This window comes from Salmo salar, unplaced genomic scaffold (assembly GCF_965601325.2).
Source record: "Salmo salar unplaced genomic scaffold, fSalSal1 ptg000432l, whole genome shotgun sequence".
Taxonomy (NCBI): domain Eukaryota; kingdom Metazoa; phylum Chordata; class Actinopteri; order Salmoniformes; family Salmonidae; genus Salmo; species Salmo salar.
This window is the reverse complement of record NW_027675387.1, coordinates 3,017,946-3,039,694: the sequence shown is the minus strand read 5'-3', so window position 1 is coordinate 3,039,694 and position 21,749 is coordinate 3,017,946. Positions and strand designations below refer to the sequence as shown.

At 41.2% G+C, this 21,749-nt stretch overlaps 1 protein-coding gene across 1 annotated transcript; it reads right to left on the bottom strand.

Moving 5' to 3' along the window:
• Positions 1-3,135: 3,135 nt before the first annotated feature.
• On the bottom strand, positions 3,136-14,932 carry LOC145876081 (uncharacterized). Its single transcript, XM_082971866.1, has 2 exons — positions 14,432-14,932; positions 3,136-5,775 (listed from the first exon to the last, which is right to left on the bottom strand). Exons 1-2 carry the CDS (start codon positions 14,730-14,732, stop codon positions 4,553-4,555), a joined length of 1,524 nt encoding a protein of 507 aa, XP_082827992.1. The 5' UTR covers positions 14,733-14,932; the 3' UTR covers positions 3,136-4,552.
• Positions 14,933-21,749: the final 6,817 nt, after the last annotated feature.

The window sequence follows — 21,749 nt, the reverse complement described above, 5'->3', positions numbered from 1 at the left end:
TAATCAACACAGTATGGACCCAACAGACCCATCAGAACAGGGTTTCCTGACCCTCTACTCAGGGACCAGAACCCAACGTTAATCAACACAGTATGGACCCAACAGACCCATCAGAACAGGGTTTCCTGACCCTCTACTCAGGGACCAGAACCCAACGTTAATCAACACAGTATGGACCCAACAGACCCATTAGAACAGGGTTTCCTGACCCTCTACTCAGGGACCAGAACCCAACGTTAATCAACACAGTATGGACCCAACAGACCCATTAGAACAGGGTTTCCTGACCCTCTACTCAGGGACCAGAACCCAACGTTAATCAACACAGTATGGACCCAACAGACTGGTTAAATAAAGGTGAAATAAAAAATAAATAAAATAAAAGATCAATGTCCCTGTTTTATAAGATAGTACTCACTGTATTTACTTGTGTTAATCAGATCAATGTCCCTGTTTTATAAGATAGTACTCACTGTATTTACTGGTGTTAATCAGATCAATGTCCCTGTTTTATTAGATAGTACTCACTGTATTTACTGGTGTTAATCAGATCAATGTCCCTGTTTTATTAGATAGTACTCACTGTATTTACTGGTGTTAATCAGATCAATGTCCCTGTTTTATTAGATAGTACTCACTGTATTTACTGGTGTTAATCAGATCAATGTCCCTGTTTTATTAGATAGTACTCACTGTATTTACTGGTGTTAATCAGATCAATGTCCCTGTTTTATTAGATAGTACTCACTGTATTTACTGGTGTTAATCAGATCAATGTCCCTGTTTTATTAGATAGTACTCACTGTATTTACTGGTGTTAATCAGATCAATGTCCCTGTTTTATAAGATGGTACTCACTGTATTTACTGGTGTTAATCAGATCAATGTCCCTGTTTTATTAGATAGTACTCACTGTATTTACTGGTGTTAACCAGATCAATGTCCCTGTTTTATTAGATAGTACTCACTGTATTTACTGGTGTTAACCAGATCAATGTTCCTGTTTTATTAGATAGTACTCACTGTATTTACTGGTATTAATCAGATCAATGTCCCTGTTTTATTAGATAGTACTCACTGTATTTACTGTTGTTAATCAGATCAATGTCCCTGTTTTATTAGATAGTACTCACTGTATTTACTGGTGTTAATCAGATCAATGTCCCTGTTTTATTAGATAGTACTCACTGTATTTACTGGTGTTAATCAGTTCTCCAGTCTTCTCTTCTTCGTCCTCCTCTAATGTGACAGTAATCTCCCCCTCTTCATCCTTCATTCCAAAAACGTCTTCATCTTCTTTCACTTCATCCTCCACTCCAAAAACTGCATCTTCCTCCTCTTCTTTCACTGAAACGTCTTTCTCTTCTTCTTCTTTCACGGTAACAGCCTCACCCTCTACTTGTTTTTGTATTGTAACAGCCTCCTCTTCCTCCTTCTCCTCCTCCTCTTTCACCAGAGCTTCTTTCTCCGTCCAGCAGACCTCCGCTTCTTTAACAGGAGGAGAGTAGCTCATGGTCGGAGATGTTACTTAGAGATAATAGCTAGTTAGCATTAGCGACTAGACTAGTGCTAACTTAACCAGCCAGCTAGTTGACTTACAACGTAAATATTAAATTAAATGGGGTAGCTAGTTGTTTCCACATAAGTATGTTTAAATCACAGTGGCAATTAAACCACGACATTGTCCAAACAGCTTGAATGTTCAGACTTTGTCGCCTAGCGAGCTACCGAGGTGGCTGCAGTTGTTGAAGAAGAGTTCCGTCCACTAGATTATACGTCACACTAGAAACATCGCCTGAAAGACACATATCGCCATCTGCTGTCTGGAGGGAGGAAACGCAGTTGAGGAGGGAAAACTATTTTTATTCTTCATTGAATTATAATATTATAAAGCAGTTTAGGGAAACGTTTTTTTTCTCTCCATTAAATATGAATATTATATCAACAAGTACAAAGAGCAACAAGTGTTTGATTAGTTCAGATTTTGTATGAGAATTTAAAGCAAACTCTACATCTACTCCACATCTGTATTTCTGATTCAGTCAAATAACTAGATATCAAAATAAGCACCTAGTTATTGGTACCCTTGATAATGATGAGCAAAAATTACTGTATGAAATAAATAAATTAACTTTACCCACTACCAGGATATTTTAGCCCAAAACCTGGTTACCTCTGTGCTAGGAGGCTGAGACTTGGCCATAAGAGGATCTTCCAGCAAGACACATCAACATCCATGAAGAAATGGTTAATTGGGCACAAAATCAACATTTTCAATGGCCATCTCAGTCTTCGGACTTGAACTCCATTGAAAACCTGTGGTTTGAATTGAACAGGGCAGTCCATAAGACAGACAAAATAAATCAAGGACCTGGAGAGATTCTTTATGGAGGAATGGTCTAAGATACCACCCAATGTGTACTGTAATCTCATTAAACATTTCAGTGTCGTTATCCTCCCAAGGGGAGGGTGCTGGAGTATTGAAAACATGGGTGGCAATAATTCAGACCCCTACATTTTGAGAATTACATGTTAAACTAAATCTCTTTCTCTGAGCTATTGTATTAGTATAAAATAAAATCATTTCCCTGTATTTTTTACACAATATAGCTCAGAATTTGATTTTTTTTTTATAGAGTCGTTTTCGCTCATCTTTATCAAGGGTGTTAACAATTTTGTGCCCCACTGTACCTCCATACTGCTGCTACATGGTGTAACAATACACCAACAGAAAAAAACTTCCATTTCACATTATAATCAATTACAATGCTTCACCTTCTACAATATAAACATGGTGTCTACTGGCTGTCAACAATTAAAATCAAGAAAAAAACACGTATTTCTAAATAATAATATACAATAGGATTATTTGTTTCTCCTTTTTCTTTCTATAGAATCCTAAAACTCACTAGCTTCTAGAACTCTCGTAGCTTCTAGAACTCTCGTCTTCCTAAAACTCACTAGCTTCTAGAACTCTCGTCTTCCTAAAACTCACTAGCTTCTAGAACTCTCGTCTTCCTAAATCCCACTAGCTTCTAGAACTCTCGTCTTCCTAAAACTCACTAGCTTCTAGAACTCTCGTCTTCCTAAAACTCACTAGCTTCTAGAACTCTCGTCTTCCTAAAACTCACTAGCTTCTAGAACTCTCGTCTTCCTAAAACTCACTAGCTTCTAGAACTCTCGTCCCCTTGGAACGAGCCCAAACAAAACTCATCTCCAATACGGAAAAACGTGCAGTCAAAATACATTGTGATCCATGGCAACGCACTAGCTAAACACAAAACTTTTTAACTGCCCACCCTTGAGACAATCAGCAACCAAGTTGTCCTCACCACAGACATGTCTGATTTCAAGAGGAAACTCCTTAATATCCGTAGTAACTTTCCACCTCATTGCAGAGCTTCTCTCTCTTTTCAGTGTTCACTAGATAGGCATGTTGTTGGATCGGGGCCCAGTCCCCAATGTCATGTTCTAGTACATTTGGGTTGGCACATCTGAGAATGAACCCTGATATTTTAAAAGCAGGGCAACAATGTCAATATAATTGTACCAAAAATTGTCAGTTGGTTGCATGAATAAATATCATCAATAAATCGATTACTAAATCTGATCATGAAATGTAAATATGAAATATTTGTTTGCATAGTCATATTTTCAACGTCTTATCAATGACATGTTGCTAGGTGGGATATCCCCAATGTCAAAACACAGTTTTAACGTGTCCTAATCAATAACCAATAAGCAGAAACAGTTGGGATATATTGAAAACCTAAACATAACATGTGCTATATACACAAACATCTGCCACAATAATCATATTACTTAAACAAGCACCTTATAAACTGCACAAGCACCAAAAACACTGTTGTTTTGACAAGTAGCAATAAATCACTGATATCGATTAGGGGGAAATCAGGTTGTTCGTGCTGTTGAAACTAACACAACTAAAAAAACACATGGAAATGGGAGATATATTTTACCTCACTGGTTAGAGGACAACCTGCAGAAGACAGTCAGCTACATTTTGGAGTGATGCATTTAAATGTAGGGGTCGCTAAACAAAGGAACACAACACTTATTTGTCATAACTCATCGATATCATGTTAAAATCATTTGTGTGACAGGAGGGCGATGAAGTTGCACGTCCTGTTAAAACGAACAGCTCAAAAAGCACACGGAATCTGGGAATAATGTGTACATCCCTGGTTAGAGGACAATTTGTAGAAAGCAGCTAGCTACATTTTGAAGTGTTGCATTTTGATTCAAGTGCGTCACCAACGTGGTAAGTGTAACACAGCTCTTTTTTTGTTAGTCACTTTTTGTTAAATCACATAAATAGTACTCTTCCATTTCAGAGTCTGGATTTTCCCCCTGAAACTAAAATCAATAGAACAAATATAATATAATATTTAGGCAAATATTTAGGGTTCTACATTGTGACATCATTAAAATACTCCTACTACAATGTTCAAACATTCTACATTGTGACATCATTAAAATACTCCTACTACAATGTTAAAACATTCTACATTGTGACATAATTTCATTGATATCATGAAACAACTCCTTCATGTATTTTCTGATGTTTAATCAGAGATCTGTTATCAGAGTATCTCTTCCCACATTGATCACAGCTAGGAGATTTCTCTCCTGTGTGTGTTCTCTGATGTGATACTAGGCTGGTTAGCCAAGAAAATCTTGTCCCACATTGACTACAGCTATATTGTTTCTCTCCTGTGTGTGTTCTCTGGTGTATAGTGAGATAGCTAGACGTAGAAAAACTCTTCCCACATTGAGTACAGCTATAAGGTTTCTCTCCTGTGTGTGTTCTCTGGTGTATAGTGAGATAGCTAGACGTAGAAAAACTCTTCCCACATTGAGTACAGCTATATGGTTTCTCTCCTGTATGAGTTCTCTGGTGTTTAGTGAGATAGCTAGACGTAGAAAAACTCTTCCCACATTGAGTACAGCTATATGGTTTCTCTCCTGTGTGTGTTCTCTGGTGTATAGTGAGATCGCTAGACGTAGAAAAACTCTTCCCACATTGAGTACAGCTATAAGGTTTCTCTCCTGTGTGTGTTCTCTGGTGTAATATCAGGCCGTCTGACCGAGTAAAACTATTCCCACATTGATTACAGCTATAAGGTTTCTCTCCTGTGTGTGTTTTCTGGTGCTTCTTCATATTGTGTGAAGTTGAGAATATTTTTCCACAATCTGAACAGTGGAAAGATTTCTCTCCTGTGTGTACTCGCTGGTGTTTAGTCAGATGGCAAGATGAAATATAAGTCTTCCCACATTGATCACAGCTATAAGGTTTCTCTCCTGTGTGTGTTCTCTGGTGTATTATCAGGCTGTCTGGCCGAGTAAAACTCTTCCCACATTGATCACAGCTATAAGGTTTCTCTCCTGTGTGTGTTCTCTGGTGTGATAACAGGTTGCTTGACTGAGTAAAACTCTTACCACATTGATCACAGCTGAACTGTTTCTCTCCAGTGTGAATTCTCAGGTGTACTTTTAGTGCTTTTAAACTTGAGTAACTCTTCCCACAATCAAAACAGTGGTGAGATTTCTCTCCTGTGTGTGTTCGCTGGTGTATTTTAAGTTCTGATGAAGATTTGCAATGTTTTCCACAGTCAGAGCAGCAGATAGATTTCTTCCCTGTGGGTCTCTGCTGGTGTTTCTTGAGGTGATAGAATCTGGACAGACTCTTCTCTGACTCCTCAGCATCATGATGTTGAGGCTCCCCAGAGGATCCATGATAGTCACGTCTCTCTCCTGTGTGAACAAGTCAGACAGATAGTTAAAGGCTCACAACAGCAGAAATCCACTGAAAAAGGTGATGCCAACAGCGTAGCCATGATAGTGTACAACAATTGACGTCTGTAATGAATGTTAAAATGACTTGACAATTGTCTTAAGACAGTCAAGTGAGCAACAATAGTCATATTTAGTCTTGTTTTCACATTAGTAGTAACTAGAAATAAGTAAAAGGTGTTGAACTCCTAAGCAGTGTGCCAGGCGACTTTTGTTCTCAAATATAGGCACCTTTCTGTGTTTGCTAAAATTGCGACAAGGGCGATGCGCACACAATTTGATTGCAGAAACACCTCCCTGCTAATGCAGAAACCGCTAGTTATGGATGTAGTATATCTGCCTGGAGCAAAAATGGTGAGCAAGTGGCCTAAGCTGTGCCATTAGAGATTCTGGGTTCGAGTCCAAGCTCTGTTGCAGCCGGCCGCGACCGGGAGGCCCATGGGGCGACGCACAATTGGCCCAGCGTCGTCCGGGTTAGGGGAGGGTTTGGCCGGCAGGGATATCCTTGTCTCATCGCGCACTAGCGACTCATGTGTCGGGCCGGGCGCAGTGCACACTGACCAGGTCGCCAGGTGTACGGTGTTTCCTCCGACACATTGGTGCTGCTGGCTTCCGGGTTGGATGGGCATTGTGTCAAGAAGTAGCGCGGCTAGGTTGGGTTGTGTTTCGGAGGACGCATGGCTCTCGACCTTCGCCTCTCCAGAGTCCGTATGGGAGTTGCAGCAATGAGACAAGACTATGTACCAATTGGGGAGAAAAAAGGGGTGAAAAAAAAAATATATTTAACAAATGGTGAGCAAAGATTAGTTTTCACAATGTATTCTGAATATTACAGCACTAGATCAGGAGTGTTACTCAAGGAAACTCACATTAAGCTCTGTGTCTATTCACTAATTCACCACCGTGGGGGAAACTCAGGGGAGTTCTCATAGGCTGACAGCAAAAATAGCCTCCATTTCCAGGTTGATTATGATTATTATTATTATCATTTGACACTACTTTGGATTATAATTGTAAGGCTCGTTTGAATGTCCTGATTTAATATAATATTTGTGTTATTGTCAAATGTACTACTTTATATTTAAAAACGACTTCAACCAGTAAAATGCTCATTGGCTAGTTTTCCATCAGCCTGACATCAGCCTGACAATGAGGTTTTGTCCACTAAGTGTATGCCAAAATGGTCTATAATCTCACCTAACAATAACATAGACCTACTGTAGGACCCATAACTTCACCTAACAACAACATAGACCTAGGACTATAAATCATTTAATATTTTAGGTGAAACAAGGAGACTAAAATGTCTTTGTCATGACAATTCATAACCTGATCACCAGATAATTTTGTGAATAATCCCACTAGGCTACTCTGTAATGTGTTGTCATTCTAAATGTCCTGAATAAAGGAAAATAGCTCTGTGTGTTGTACAATAGCCTATCCATCAAGGAACAGTTCTCTACACATTATGAGCTAAGTATCTCCGTTTCCAAACGGACTAACGAGACCCTACTGTAAATCAAGTAGACAATAACACATTATAAATATCGATTTGTTTGGGATGTTGGATCCAACGTGGAGCACGGCATAACTGTCTTTACCGGTGTAATGAATGAAGAACTACGTTTGACTGGCATGCAGAAAATGATTTCCTGGATCAGCTGATGATAGTTGAACATGTGACTGTAACTAAACAGCTACAGTATTAAGTATTATGTGTAATTATTGAAGAACCGCATTAATGACAGTATCCATTTGGGAGTTGTCAATAAAGTTAAGGTGACTCTCGGTTAGAACCATTGGATTTAGTAAACTGAAATGATTTAGGATTTCTGTGCCCATGAAAACTGTTTTCCCAGCGTAACATAAGGAGACACTAAATGTTACGTAGTTAGAGAGCATTTCGGAGATCTGAATATACAAAACAACTGTCCGACAGCAAGATCCAGTATTTAAGTTAAAGTTCATCATATGACAAGCATAACGTTATGACTATAACTACTGTTCCCTGAAGGAGGGAAACTAGGTACAACATACTATTAAATCCACACGTTATGACTATAACTACTGTTCCCTGAAGGAGGGAAACTAGGTACAACATACTATTAAATCCACTGGCTTACTGGTGTTCTTCCATGCCGTCCATGGGAGGGGTGCGTCACTTGAGTGGGTTGAGTCACTGACGTTGTCTTCCTGTCTGGGTTGGCGCCCCCCCTTGGGCTGTGCCGTGGCGGAGATCTTTGTGGGCTATACTCGGCCTTGTCCCGGGATGGTATGTTGGTGGTTGGAGATATCCCTCCAGTGGTGTGGAGGCTGCGCTTTGGCAAAGTGGGTGGGGTAATATCCTACCTGTTTGGCCCTGTCCGGGGGTTTCATCAGATGGGGCCACAGTGTCTCCTGACCCCTCCTGTCTCAGCCTCCAGTATTTATGCTGCAGTAGTTTATGTGTCGGGGGGCTAGGGTCAGTCTGTCACATCTGGAGTATTTCTCTTGTCTTTTCCGGTGTCCTGTGTGAATTTAAATATGCTCTCTCTAATTCTCAGAGGACCTGAGCCCTAGGACCATGCCTCAGGACTACCTGGCTTGATGACTCCTTGCTGTCCCCAGTTCACCTGGCCGTGCTGCTGCTCCAGTTCAAACTATTCTGCCTGCAGCTATGGAACCCTGACCTGTTCACCGGAGGTGCTACCTGTCAAAGACCTGTTGTTTTCAACACTCTAGAGAGCAGGAGCGGTAGAGATACTCTCAAAGATCGGCTATGAAAAAGCCAACTGACACTTACTCTTGTGTTACTGACTTGTTGCACCCTCGACAACTACTATGATTATTATTATTTGACCATGCTGGTCATTTATGAACATTTGAACATCTTGGCCATGTGCTGTTATAATCTCCACCCGGCACAGCCAGAAGAGGACTGGCCACCCCTCATAGCCTGGTTCCTCTCTAGGTTTCTTCCTAGGTTTTGGCCTTTCTCTGGAGTTTTTGCTAGCCACCGTGCTTCTACACCTGCATTGCTTGCTGTTTGAGGTTTTAGGCTGGGTTTCTGTACAGCACTTTGTGATATCAGCTGATGTAAGAAATACATTTGATTTGATTTGTGACTATAATTACTGTTCCCTGAAGGAGGGAAACTAGGTACAACATACTATTAAATCCACACCTCGCTGGAAGCCCCGCATTCCACAGGTGATGAGCGTGAGACTCGGATATATTCCTTAACCTGTTAGGGCTAGGGGGCAGTATTGACACGGCTGGATAAAAAACATACCCGATTTAATCTGGTTACCACTCCTACCCAGTAACTAGAATATGCATATACTTATTACATATGGATAGAAAACACCCTACATTTTCTAAAACTGTTTGAATGGTGTCTGTGAGTATAACAGAACTCAAATGGCAGGTCAAAACCTGAGAGATTCCTTTACAGGAAGTGGCCTGTCTGACCATTTCTTGAACTTCTTTTCCATCTCTATCATTTACTAAGGATCTCTGCTCTAACGTGACACTTCCCACGTCGTCCATAGGCGCTCAGAGCCCGGGAAAAAACAGAATGTCGTCATTCCAGCCCCAGGCTGAAACACATTATCGCCTTTCTCAAGTGGCCGATCAAGGGACACTGGGCTTATGCGCGTGACCCGACCGCCCCCGCCTTTGGGATTTTTTCCTCTGTTTGCCGAAAAGGAGATTCCCTGTCGGAATATTATCGCTTTTCTACGAGAAAAATGACGTAAAAATTGATTTTAAACAGCGGTTGACATGCTTCGACGTACGGCAATGGAATACTTTGAATTTTATTGTCAGGAATTGCGCCAAGCGCGCGACACTTCTTTACTATTTCGGATAGTGTCTGGAACGCACGAACAAAACGCCGCTATTCGGATATAACGATGGATTATTTTGGACCAAACCAACATTTGTTATTGAAGTAGCAGTCCTGGGTGTGCATTCTGACGAAGACAACAAAAGGTAATCAAACTTTTATAATAGTAAATATGATTATGGTGAGTGCTAAACTTGCCGGGTGTCTAAATAGCGAGCCCGTGATGCCTGGGCTATGTACTTAGAATATTGCAAAATGTGCTTTCACCAAAAAGCTATTTTAAAATCGGACATATCGAGTGCATAGAGGAGGTCTGTATCTATAATTATTAAAATAATTGTTATGCTTTTTGTGAACGTTTATCGTGAGTAATTTAGTAAAATGTTAGCGAATTCCCCGGAAGTTTGCGGGGGGTATGCTAGTTCTGAACGTCACATGCTAATGTAAAAAGCTGGTTTTTGATATAAATATGAACTTGATTGAACAAAACATGCATGTATTGTATAACATAATGTCCTAGGGTTGTCATCTGATGACGATCATCAAAGGTGAGTGCTGCATTTAGCTGTCTTCTGGGTTTTGGTGACATTATATGCTGGCTTGAAAAATGGGTGTCTGATTATTTCTGGCTTGGTACTCTGCTGACATAATCTAATGTTTTGCTTTCGTTGTAAAGCCTTTTTGAAATCGGACAGTGTGGTTAGATTAACGAGAGTCTTGTCTTTAAATAGCTGTAAAATAGTCATATGTTTGAGAAATTGAAGTAATAGGATTTTTAAGGTTTTGAAAATCGCGCCACAGGCTGCCAGTGGCTGTTACGTAGCGTCCCACCTAGCCCATAGAGGTTAAATGATTTAATCCTTAAATGTAATACCTCACTTCACCGACCCAGGAAGTGGAGGAGCCAAACAGGTGTTGTAACTCGTTCATAACTGGCACGCAGATCGGTAGAAATGGTAAGATAAATTGGCACTTCAAACGGAAATGGAAAAAGTTTGCCTATTTTACCGGAAACTTCAGGAGCATAACGTCAGAATTAACGAAGGCCAGCAGCAGGTGGGGAATTGGTTATTTTCTTCTGGTTATATTGACCTCTGGCTTCCTCAAGTAATTTGTTTGTGTTAATTATTTAATCAAATGCTTGAAGCATCAGTTCAATTCAAGTTCTGCACATACAGTTGATTTTATTAAACACATGGGGTGTGTCTATATGAACAAATACACGTCATAAAATTTCAACCAATCAATTGGTAGAAAGAATACAGTAGGTTGTATCTCTCTAGGTCATGCCAGTAGGTTACAGTAGGTTGTATCTCTCTAGGTCATGCCAGTAGGTTACAGTAGGTTGTAACGCTCTAGGTCATGCCAGTAGGTTACAGTAGGTTGTAACTCTCTAGGTCATGCCAGTAGGCTACAGTAGGTTGTATCTCTCTAGGTCATGCCAGTAGGCTACAGTAGGTTGTATCTCTCTAGGTCATGCCAGTAGGTTACAGTAGGTTGAACCTCTCTAGGTCATGCCAGTAGGTTACAGTAGGTTGTATCTCTCTAGGTCATGCCAGTAGGTTACAGTAGGTTGTAACTCTCTAGGTCATGCCAGTAGGTTACAGTAGGTTGAACCTCTCTAGGTCATGCCAGTAGGTTACAGTAGGTTGTATCTCTCTAGGTCATGCCAGTAGGTTACAGTAGGTTGTATCTCTCTAGGTCATGCCAGTAGGTTACAGTAGGTTGTACCTCTCTAGGTCATGCCAGTAGGTTACAGTAGGTTGTACCTCTCTAGGTCATGCCAGTAGGTTACAGTAGGTTGTACCTCTCTAGATCATGCCAGTAGGTTACAGTAGGTTGTACCTCTCTAGATCATGCCAGTAGGTTACAGTAGGTTGTAACTGTCTAGGTCATGCCAGTAGGTTGTATCTCTCTAGGTCATGCCAGTAGGTTGTATCTCTCTAGGTCATGCCAGTAGGTTACAGTAGGTTGTAACTCTCTAGGTCATGCCAATAGGCTACAGTAGGTTGTATCTCTGTAGGTCATGCCAGTAGGTTGTATCTCTCTAGGTCATGTCAGTAGGTTGTATCTCTCTAGGTCATGCCAGTAGGTTACAGTAGGTTGTATCTCTCTAGATCATGCCAGTAGGCTACAGTAGGTTGTATCTCTCTAGGTCATGCCAGTAGGCTACAGTAGGTTGTATCTCTCTAGGTCATGCCAGTAGGCTACAGTAGGTTGTATCTCTCTAGGTCATGCCAGTAGGCTACAGTAAGTTGTAACTCTCTAGGTCATGCCAGTAGGTTACAGTAGGTTGTAACTCTCTAGGTCATGCCAGTAGGTTACAGTAGGTTGTAACTCTCTAGGTCATGCCAGTAGGTTGTATCTCTCTAGGTCATGCCAGTAGGTTACAGTAGGTTGTATCTCTGTAGGTCATGCCAGTAGGCTACAGTAGGTTGTATCTCTCTAGGTCATGCCAGTAGGCTACAGTAGGTTGTATCTCCCTAGGTCATGCCAGTAGGTTACAGTAGGTTGTATCTCTCTAGGTCATGCCAGTAGGTTGTATCTCTCTAGGTCATGCCAGTAGGTTACAGTAGGTTGTAACTCTCTAGGTCATGCCAATAGGCTACAGTAGGTTGTATCTCTGTAGGTCATGCCAGTAGGTTGTATCTCTCTAGGTCATGTCAGTAGGTTGTATCTCTCTAGGTCATGCCAGTAGGTTACAGTAGGTTGTATCTCTCTAGATCATGCCAGTAGGCTACAGTAGGTTGTATCTCTCTAGGTCATGCCAGTAGGCTACAGTAGGTTGTATCTCTCTAGGTCATGCCAGTAGGCTACAGTAGGTTGTATCTCTCTAGGTCATGCCAGTAGGCTACAGTAAGTTGTAACTCTCTAGGTCATGCCAGTAGGTTACAGTAGGTTGTAACTCTCTAGGTCATGCCAGTAGGTTACAGTAGGTTGTAACTCTCTAGGTCATGCCAGTAGGTTGTATCTCTCTAGGTCATGCCAGTAGGTTACAGTAGGTTGTATCTCTGTAGGTCATGCCAGTAGGCTACAGTAGGTTGTATCTCTCTAGGTCATGCCAGTAGGCTACAGTAGGTTGTATCTCCCTAGGTCATGCCAGTAGGTTACAGTAGGTTGTATCTCTCTAGGTCATGCCAGTAGGTTGTATCTCTCTAGGTCATGCCAGTAGGTTACAGTAGGTTGTATCTCTCTAGGTCATGCCAGTAGGTTACAGTAGGTTGTAACTCTCTAGGTCATGCCAGTAGGTTGTATCTCTCTAGGTCATGCCAGTAGGTTACAGTAGGTTGTATCTCTCTAGGTCATGCCAGTAGGTTACAGTAGGTTGTATCTCTCTAGGTCATGCCAGTAGGTTGTATCTCTCTAGGTCATGCCAGTAGGATACAGTAGGTTGTAACTCTCTAGGTCATGCCAGTAGGTTACAGTAGGTTGTATCTCTCTAGGTCATGCCAGTAGGTTACAGTAGGTTGTAACTCTCTAGGTCATGCCAGTAGGTTGTATCTCTCTAGGTCATGCCAGTAGGTTACAGTAGGTTGTAACTCTCTAGGTCATGCCAGTAGGTTACAGTAGGTTGTATCTCTCTAGGTCATGCCAGTAGGTTGTAACTCTCTAGGTCATGCCAGTAGGCTCCAGTAGGTTGTATCTCTCTAGGTCATGCCAGTAGGTTACAGTAGGTTGTATCTCTCTAGGTCATGCCAGTAGGTTGTATCTCTCTAGGTCATGCCAGTAGGCTACAGTAGGTTGTATCTCTCTAGGTCATGCCAGTAGGTTACAGTAGGTTGTAACTCTCTAGGTCATGCCAGTAGGTTACAGTAGGTTGTATCTCTCTAGGTCATGCCAGTAGGTTACAGTAGGTTGTACCTCTCTAGGTCATGCCAGTAGGTTACAGTAGGTTGTACCTCTCTAGGTCATGCCAGTAGGTTGTAACTCTCTAGGTCATGCCAGTAGGCTCCAGTAGGTTGGGTCTCTCTAGGTCATGCCAGTAGGCTACAGTATGTTGTAACTCTCTAGGTCATGCCAGTAGGTTACAGTAGGTTGTACCTCTCTAGGTCATGCCAGTAGGCTACAGTAGGTTGTATCCAAGTGGAAACAATTATCAACCCAATGTGGAAAGTGTTGAATTTGGTCAACAACAAAATGAATGGCTTATTTGCTACGTGAGGTTTACTTGATCTAACAGAAGTTTCGTAATGATTAAGTTGTTACGTGGACACGTGACATACCGACAACTTTGATAAAAACACTATTGGAGTTGTCTCCAGATTGCTATGCATATGCTAAGCTACTAGCATGAATCTCTCTCCATTGAATACAGGCGGTTGACGTCAACAACCCTCATAGAATATAAACAATAGATTACAATAATAAGATGTATCCACCAATCCAAAGACAGGATAGGTGGGAGATAGACAACCCACAGTGCAGCTTTGTGGACAACGACTCCCCTTGTCAGGACGGAGAGACATCTTGTCAGTATATCCATAATGTTTGGTGTAGCCAACCCAACTCTCACATGGCTCTATTGGGGGTCACGGTGTGTAGTAAAACATCACTACATTAAAAACACTACATGCCGTGGCCCCCCAGTCTGCGGTCAGCAGATAGACCCTCCTCAAATATATATGTTAAGTCACTTTTTGGAAACGGAACGGAGAAAACAAGGGGTAGCTTGTCTCTACGTCGTCTGATTCTAGACATATCAGTCATCATCCCAGGGCCCTCCGTTGAAGAGGTATTGACGAGCCAACTCCGAATATCCAAAGTTAAAAACTAATTGAAGGCGGTACTTACTGGTGTTAATCAGATCTCCTATCTCCTCCTCTTCATCTTCATCTTCATCTTTCAATGTGACAGTAATCTCTCCTTCCTTCTTCACTCCAAAAACTGCATCTTCCTCCTCCTTCACTCTTAACACGTCTTCCTCTTCTTTCACTGTAATGTCTTTCTCTTCTTCTTTCACTGTAACAGCTTCACCCTCTACTTGGTTTTGTATTGAAACAGCCTCCTCTTCCTCCTCCTCTTTGACGAGAGCTTCTTTCTCCGTCCAGCAGGCCTCATCTTCTTTAACAGGAGAGTAGCTTAGTGAACTCATGGTCGGAGATGTTAGCTAGCTAGGCTAATGCTAACTTAACCAGCCCGCTAGCTGACTAATAACAACAACACCGTAAATATGAAATTAAATCGGATAACTAACTAGACGACAGAAGTGGGTTTAAAACACAGTGGCTAATATACACTAAAGCATCTAAAGAGCTTTATTGTTCGGCTATTTTGTCTAGCAAGCTACCGAGGAGGCTGAATCACTGTTGCTACTGTTGAAAGAAGCGTTCCGTCCACTACATTATACGTCACACCAACAGCATTACCTTAAATTCCCACACCGCCATCTGCTGACTGGAGTGGGTAACGCAGTTGAGTAAAATGATTATTTTATTGTCAGACAAAAAGTTAAAGTGTAGGAAGCATGAGTTTTTACTCGCCAGTGTAACAACACAGTGTGGTTAAAGACTTAGTAGCCTAGTTGTAGTCACGATATGGTTACCTATAAGTACAAACAGCTATGTTTTTGCATTATTACAAATTGATTAACTTATTTCGGGAAATCTTCTAAACTACCCACAATGCACTATTTCCCAACGTCATATGTATTATCAACTCTATGCTACCGAGTTTGTATGCCAGTGTAACGGTGTAATGAAGTTACATTTAAAAAAAAATGTATTTAACCTTTATTTAAACAGGCAAGCCAGCTAAGGACAAATTCTTATTTACAATGACGGCCAAACCCCTGCCAAACCCTAACCCATGTTTCCTGAAGCACCTCCCACAAATTGGATTGGATTGATGGGTACTTCTTACGTATCATACGGTCAAGCTGCTCCCACAACAGCTCAATAGGGTTGAGATCCGGTGACTGTGCTGACCACTCCATTATAGACAGAATACCAGCTGAATGCTTCTTCCCTAAATGGAGCTGTGCTTTGGGTCATTGTCCTGTTGTAGGAGGAAATTGGCTCCAATTAGTCGCCGTCCACAGGATATGGCATGGCTTTGCAAAATGGAGTGATAGCCTTCCTTCTTCAAGATCCCTTTTACCCTGTACAAATCTCCCACTTTACCACCACCAAAGCACCCCCAGACCATCACATTGCCTCCACCATGCTTGACAGAAGGCGTCAAGCACTCCTCCAGCATCTTTTCATTTTTTCTGGAACTCACGAATGTTCTTGTTTGTGATCCGAACACATCAAACTTAGATTCGTCTGTCCATAACACTTTTTTCCAATCTTCCTCTGCCCAATGTCTGTGTTAGTTTGCCCATCTTAATCTTTTCCTTTTTTAAAACGGTCTGAGATATGGATTTTTCTTTGCAACTCTGCCTAGAAAGCCAACATCCCGGAGTCGCCTCTTCACTGTTGACGTTTAGACTGGTGTTTTGCAGGTACAATTTGATAAAGCTTCCAGTTGAAAACTTCTGAGGCGTCTGTTTCTCAAATTAGACACTAACGTACTTGTCCTCTTGCTCAGTTGTGCACTGGGGCCTACTTCTATTCTGGTTAGAGCCAGTTTGCGCTGTTCTGTGAAGTGAGTAGTACATAGCTTTGTACGAGATCTTCAGTTTCTTAGCAATTTCTCGCATGGAATAGCCTTCATTTCTCAGAAAAATAATAGACTAACGTTTTTCAAAAGAAAGTTATTTGTTTCTGGCCATTTTGAGCCTGTAACCGAACCCACAAATGCTGATGCTCCAGATACTCAACTAGTTTAAAGAAGGACAGTTGTATTGCTTCTTTAATCAGAACAACAGTTTTCAGCTGTGCTAACATAATTGCAAAAGGGTTTTCTAATGATCAATTAGCCTTTTAAAATGATAAACTTGGAGAATATAAAATATATAATATATTTTGATTTGTTTAACACTTTTTTTTGGTTACTACATGATTCCATATGAGTTATTTCATAGTTTTGATGTCTCCACTATTACTCTACAATGTAGACAATAGATAAAATAAAGAAAAAACATTGAATTTGGAGGTGTGTCCAAACAATTGACCGGTACTGAATATGCATTGTGGAGGAGAACTGATCTTAGATCTGTACAAAGGCATAACATCTACAGCAGGAACAACTGTCTGTGTTAAAAGGCCCAGCTGGATTGAATTGAGCTATTTAAAATGACATATTTGAATGTCAAATGATTTGTTCTGTTTGTCAATACAAGACAGGGCCTGTGGAGGCTTGGCCTATTAGTGGTAGATTTGGGGGAGAATTTGAGTTGGAATAGTGATAGATTTTTGGAGGGACCCTTGTCACGACAGCCAATCAGTGAGCAGCGTCCCTTCCCCCACACCGTAGGCAGTTCTGTTACTCACAACACTTCCCCTGCTTTCCTCAACAATGGAAAAGCCCACTGAACTAAAGCCTTGACATTTTTTACAATTAGGAAATAATATTTCATGTTTTACTCGTACCTCAGCCAGCATTGTGAATGGTTAGGAAATAATATGTCATGTTTTACTCGTACCTCAGCCAGCATTGTGAATGGTTAGGAAATAATATGTCATGTTTTACTAGTACCTCAGCCAGCATTGTGAATGGTTAGGAAATAATATGTCATGTTTTACACGTACCTCAGCCAGCATTGTGAATGGTTAGGAAATAATATGTCATGTTTTACTCGTACATCAGCCAGCATTGTGAATGGTTAGGAAATAATATGTCATGTTTTACTCGTACATCAGCCAGCATTGTGAATGGTGTCTAATGCAGTGACATTCTAGACCATGGTAGTAAATCTAATACTTAGGTGTTTTTAGTCATGCATGAAAGGTCTGGGGTGGTTCTGTGGTTATAAGTTACTAACCTTGGAATACATTTCTGGCCATGCTGGCAGGGTCTGAATCAAACCCAATGTCCACCTGGTACACTGGCAGGGTCTGAATCAAACCCAATGTCCACCTGGTACACTGACAGGGTCTGAATCAACCCAACATCCACCTGGTACACTGGCAGGGCCTGAATCAAATCCAATGTCCACCTGGTACACTGACAGGGTCTGAATCAAACCCAATGTCCACCTGGTACACTGACAGGGTCTGAATCAACCCAATGTCCACCTGGTACACTGACAGGGTCTGAATCAACCCAATGTCCACCTGGTACACTGACAGGGTCTGAATCAACCCAATGTCCACCTGGTACACTGACAGGGTCTGAATCAACCCAATGTCCACCTGGTACACTGACAGGGTCTGAATCAACCCAATGTCCACCTGGTACACTGACAGGGTCTGAATCAAACCCAATGTCCACCTGGTACACTGACAGGGTCTGGATCAACCCAATGTCCACCTGGTACACTGACAGGGTCTGAATCAACCCAATGTCCACCTGGTACACTGACAGGGTCTGAATCAACCCAATGTCCACCTGGTACACTGACAGGGTCTGAATCAAACCCAATGTCCACCTGGTACACTGACAGGGTCTGGATCAACCCAATGTCCACCTGGTACACTGACAGGGTCTGAATCAAACCCAATGTCCACCTGGTACAATGACAGGGTCTGAATCAACCCAATGTCCACCTGGTACACTGGCAGGGTCTGAATCAACCCAATGTCCACCTGGTACACTGACAGGGTCTGAATCAACCCAATGTCCACCTGGTACACTGGCAGGGTCTGAATCAACCCAATGTCCACCTGGTACACTGACAGGGTCTGAATCAACCCAATGTCCACCTGGTACACTGACAGGGTCTGAATCAACCCAATGTCCACCTGGTACACTGACAGGGTCTGAATCAACCCAATGTCCATCTGGTACACTGACAGGGTCTGAATCAACCCAATGTCCACCTGGTACACTGACAGGGTCTGAATCAAACCCAATGTCCACCTGGTACACTGGCAGGGTCTGAATCAACCCAATGTTAAGGGGAGGGAAGATTGGTCAAGAGGGTGATGATTATTGTTGTTCTACTGCCTGATTGTTATGCAACAACACTGTTTACAAAAGCTTTGTTAAATCAGCACAACAGTTTTCAGCTGTGCTAACATAATTGCAAAAGGGTTTTCTACTGATCAATTAGCCTTTTAAAATGATAAACTTGGATTAGCTAACACAACGTGCCATTGGAACACAGGAGTGATGGTTGCTGATAATGGGCCTCTATACGCCTATGTAGATATTCCATAAACAATCAGCTGTTTCCAGCTACAATAGTCATTTACAACATTAACAATGTCTACACTGTATTTCAGATCAATTTGATGTTATTTTAATGGACAAAAAAAGTGTTTTTCTTTCAAAAACAAGAACATTTCTAAGTGACTCCAACCTTTTGAACGGTAGTGTTAATCATTTTAGAATAAGGCTGTAATGTAACAAAATGTGGAAAAAGTGAAGGGGTCTGAATACTTTCCGAATGCACTGTATTGTTACACCATGTAGGAGCAGTATAGACCTAGTCTGTTCATTATATACATCTACATGATGTATTGTTACACCATGTAGCAGCAGTATGGAGGTACAGTGGGGGACAAAATTGTTGACACCCTTGATAAAGATGAGCAAAAACAACTCTATAAAATAAAGAATTCAAATACTTCTATGTAAAAAAAAGGGTGAATTATATTATTTTATACTAATACAATTGCTCAGAGAAAGAGATTTAGTTTAACATGTAATTCTCAAAAGGCAGGGGTCTGAATTATTGCCACCCATGTTTTCAATACTCCAGCACCCTCCCCTTGGGAGGATAACAACACTGAAATGTTTAATGAGATTAGAGTACACATTGGGTGGGACCTTAGACCATTCCTCCATACAGAATCTCTCCAGGTCCTTGATTTATTTAGTCTGTTTTATGGACTGCCCTGATCAATTCAAACCACAGGTTTTCAATGGAGTTCAAGTCCGAAGACTGAGATGGCCATTAAAAATGTTGATTTTTGTGCCCAATTAACCATTTCTTTGTGGATGTTGATGTGTCTTGCTGGAAGATCCTCTTATGGCCAAGTCTCAGCCTCCTAGCACAGAGGTAACCAGGTTTTGGGCTAAAATATCCTGGTAGTGGGTAAAGTTAATTTATTTATTTCATACAGTAATTTTTGCTCATCATTATCAAGGGTACCAATAACTAGGTGCTTATTTTGATATCTAGTTATTTGACTGAATCAGAAATACAGATGTGGAGTAGATGTAGAGTTTGTTTTAAATTCTCATAAAAAATCTGAACTAATCAAACAACACTTGTTGCTCTTTGTACGTGTTGATATAATATTCATATTTAATGAAGAGAAAAAAACGTTTCCCTAAACTGCTTTATAATATTATAATTCAATGAAGAATAAAAATAGTTTTCCCTCCTCAACTGCGTTTCCTCCCTCCAGACAGCAGATGGCGATATGTGTCTTTCAGGCGATGTTTCTAGTGTGACGTATAATCTAGTGGACGGAACGCTTCTTCAACAACTGCAGCCACCTCGGTAGCTCGCTAGGCGACAAAGTCTGAACATTCAAGCTGTTTGGACAATTTCGTGGTTTAATTGCCACTGTGATTTAAACATACTTATGTGGAAACAACTAGCTACCCCATTTAATTTAATATTTACGTTGTAAGTCAACTAGCTGGCTGGTTAAGTTAGCACTAGTCTAGTCGCTAATGCTAACTAGCTATTATCTCTAGCTAACATCTCCGACCATGAGTTCACTAAGCTACTCTCCTCCTGTTAAAGAAGCGGAGGTCTGCTGGACGGAGAAAGACGCTCTGGTGAAAGAGGAGGCTGTTACAATACAAAAACAAGTAGAGGGTGAGGCTGTTACCGTGAAAGAAGAAGAAAAAGACGTTTCAGTGAAAGAAGAGGAGGATATTACTGTGAAAGAAGAGGAGGAAGATGCAGTTTTTGGAGTGGAGGATGAAGTGAAAGAAGATGAAGACGTTTTTGGAATGAAAGATGAAGAGGGGGAGATTACTGTCACATTAGAGGAGGACGAAGAAGAGAAGACTGGAGAACTGATTAACACCAGTAAATACAGTGAGTACTATCTAATAAAACAGGGACATTGATCTGATTAACACCAGTAAATACAGTGAGTACTATCTAATAAAACAGGGACATTGATCTGATTAACACCAGTAAATACAGTGAGTACTATCTTATAAAACAGGGACATTGATCTGATTAACACAAGTAAATACAGTGAGTACTATCTTATAAAACAGGGACATTGATCTGATTAACACAAGTAAATACAGTGAGTACTATCTAATAAAACAGGGACATTGATCTGATTAACACCAGTAAATACAGTGAGTACTATCTTATAAAACAGGGACATTGATCTTTTATTTTATTTATTTTTTATTTCACCTTTATTTAACCAGTCTGTTGGGTCCATACTGTGTTGATTAACATTTGGTTCTGGTCCCTGAGTAGAGGGTCAGGAAACCCTGTTCTGATGGGTCTGTTGGGTCCATACTGTGTTGATTAACGTTGGGTTCTGGTCCCTGAGTAGAGGGTCAGGAAACCCTGTTCTGATGGGTCTGTTGGGTTCATACTGTGTTGATTAACGTTGGGTTCTGGTCCCTGAGTAGAGGGTCAGGAAACCCTGTTCTGATGGGTCTGTTGGGTCCATACTGTGTTGATTAACGTTGGGTTCGTTCGACATGGCGGCCGACTTTTTTATTTTTTAAAGTTGAGTCAACTGACTGATCACCTTGCATCGTGTGTATAACTGCTCGATATTATTTGTACATCAGTCAGTCGCAATTTACCCATGGTACATCAGTTTTGATGCTCTCAAACACGGCCATTCATCCAGACATAAATCTATTGTTGTAGAACATCTGACATGTAGAAGAAGGAATCCCATCCGAAGGCTGTATTTATCAAGCGTCTCAGTAGGAAGGCTGGTCTCAGATCAGTTTTAGATGGACAGGTGGGATCTGTTCCTAGGTCAGAGCTCCTACTCTTATCAACCGTCTCAGTAGGAAGGCTGGTCTCAGATCAGTTTTAGATGGACAGGTGGGATCTGTTCCTAGGTCAGAGCTCCTACTCTTATCAAGCGTCTCAGTAGGAAGGCTGGTCTCAGATCAGTTTTAG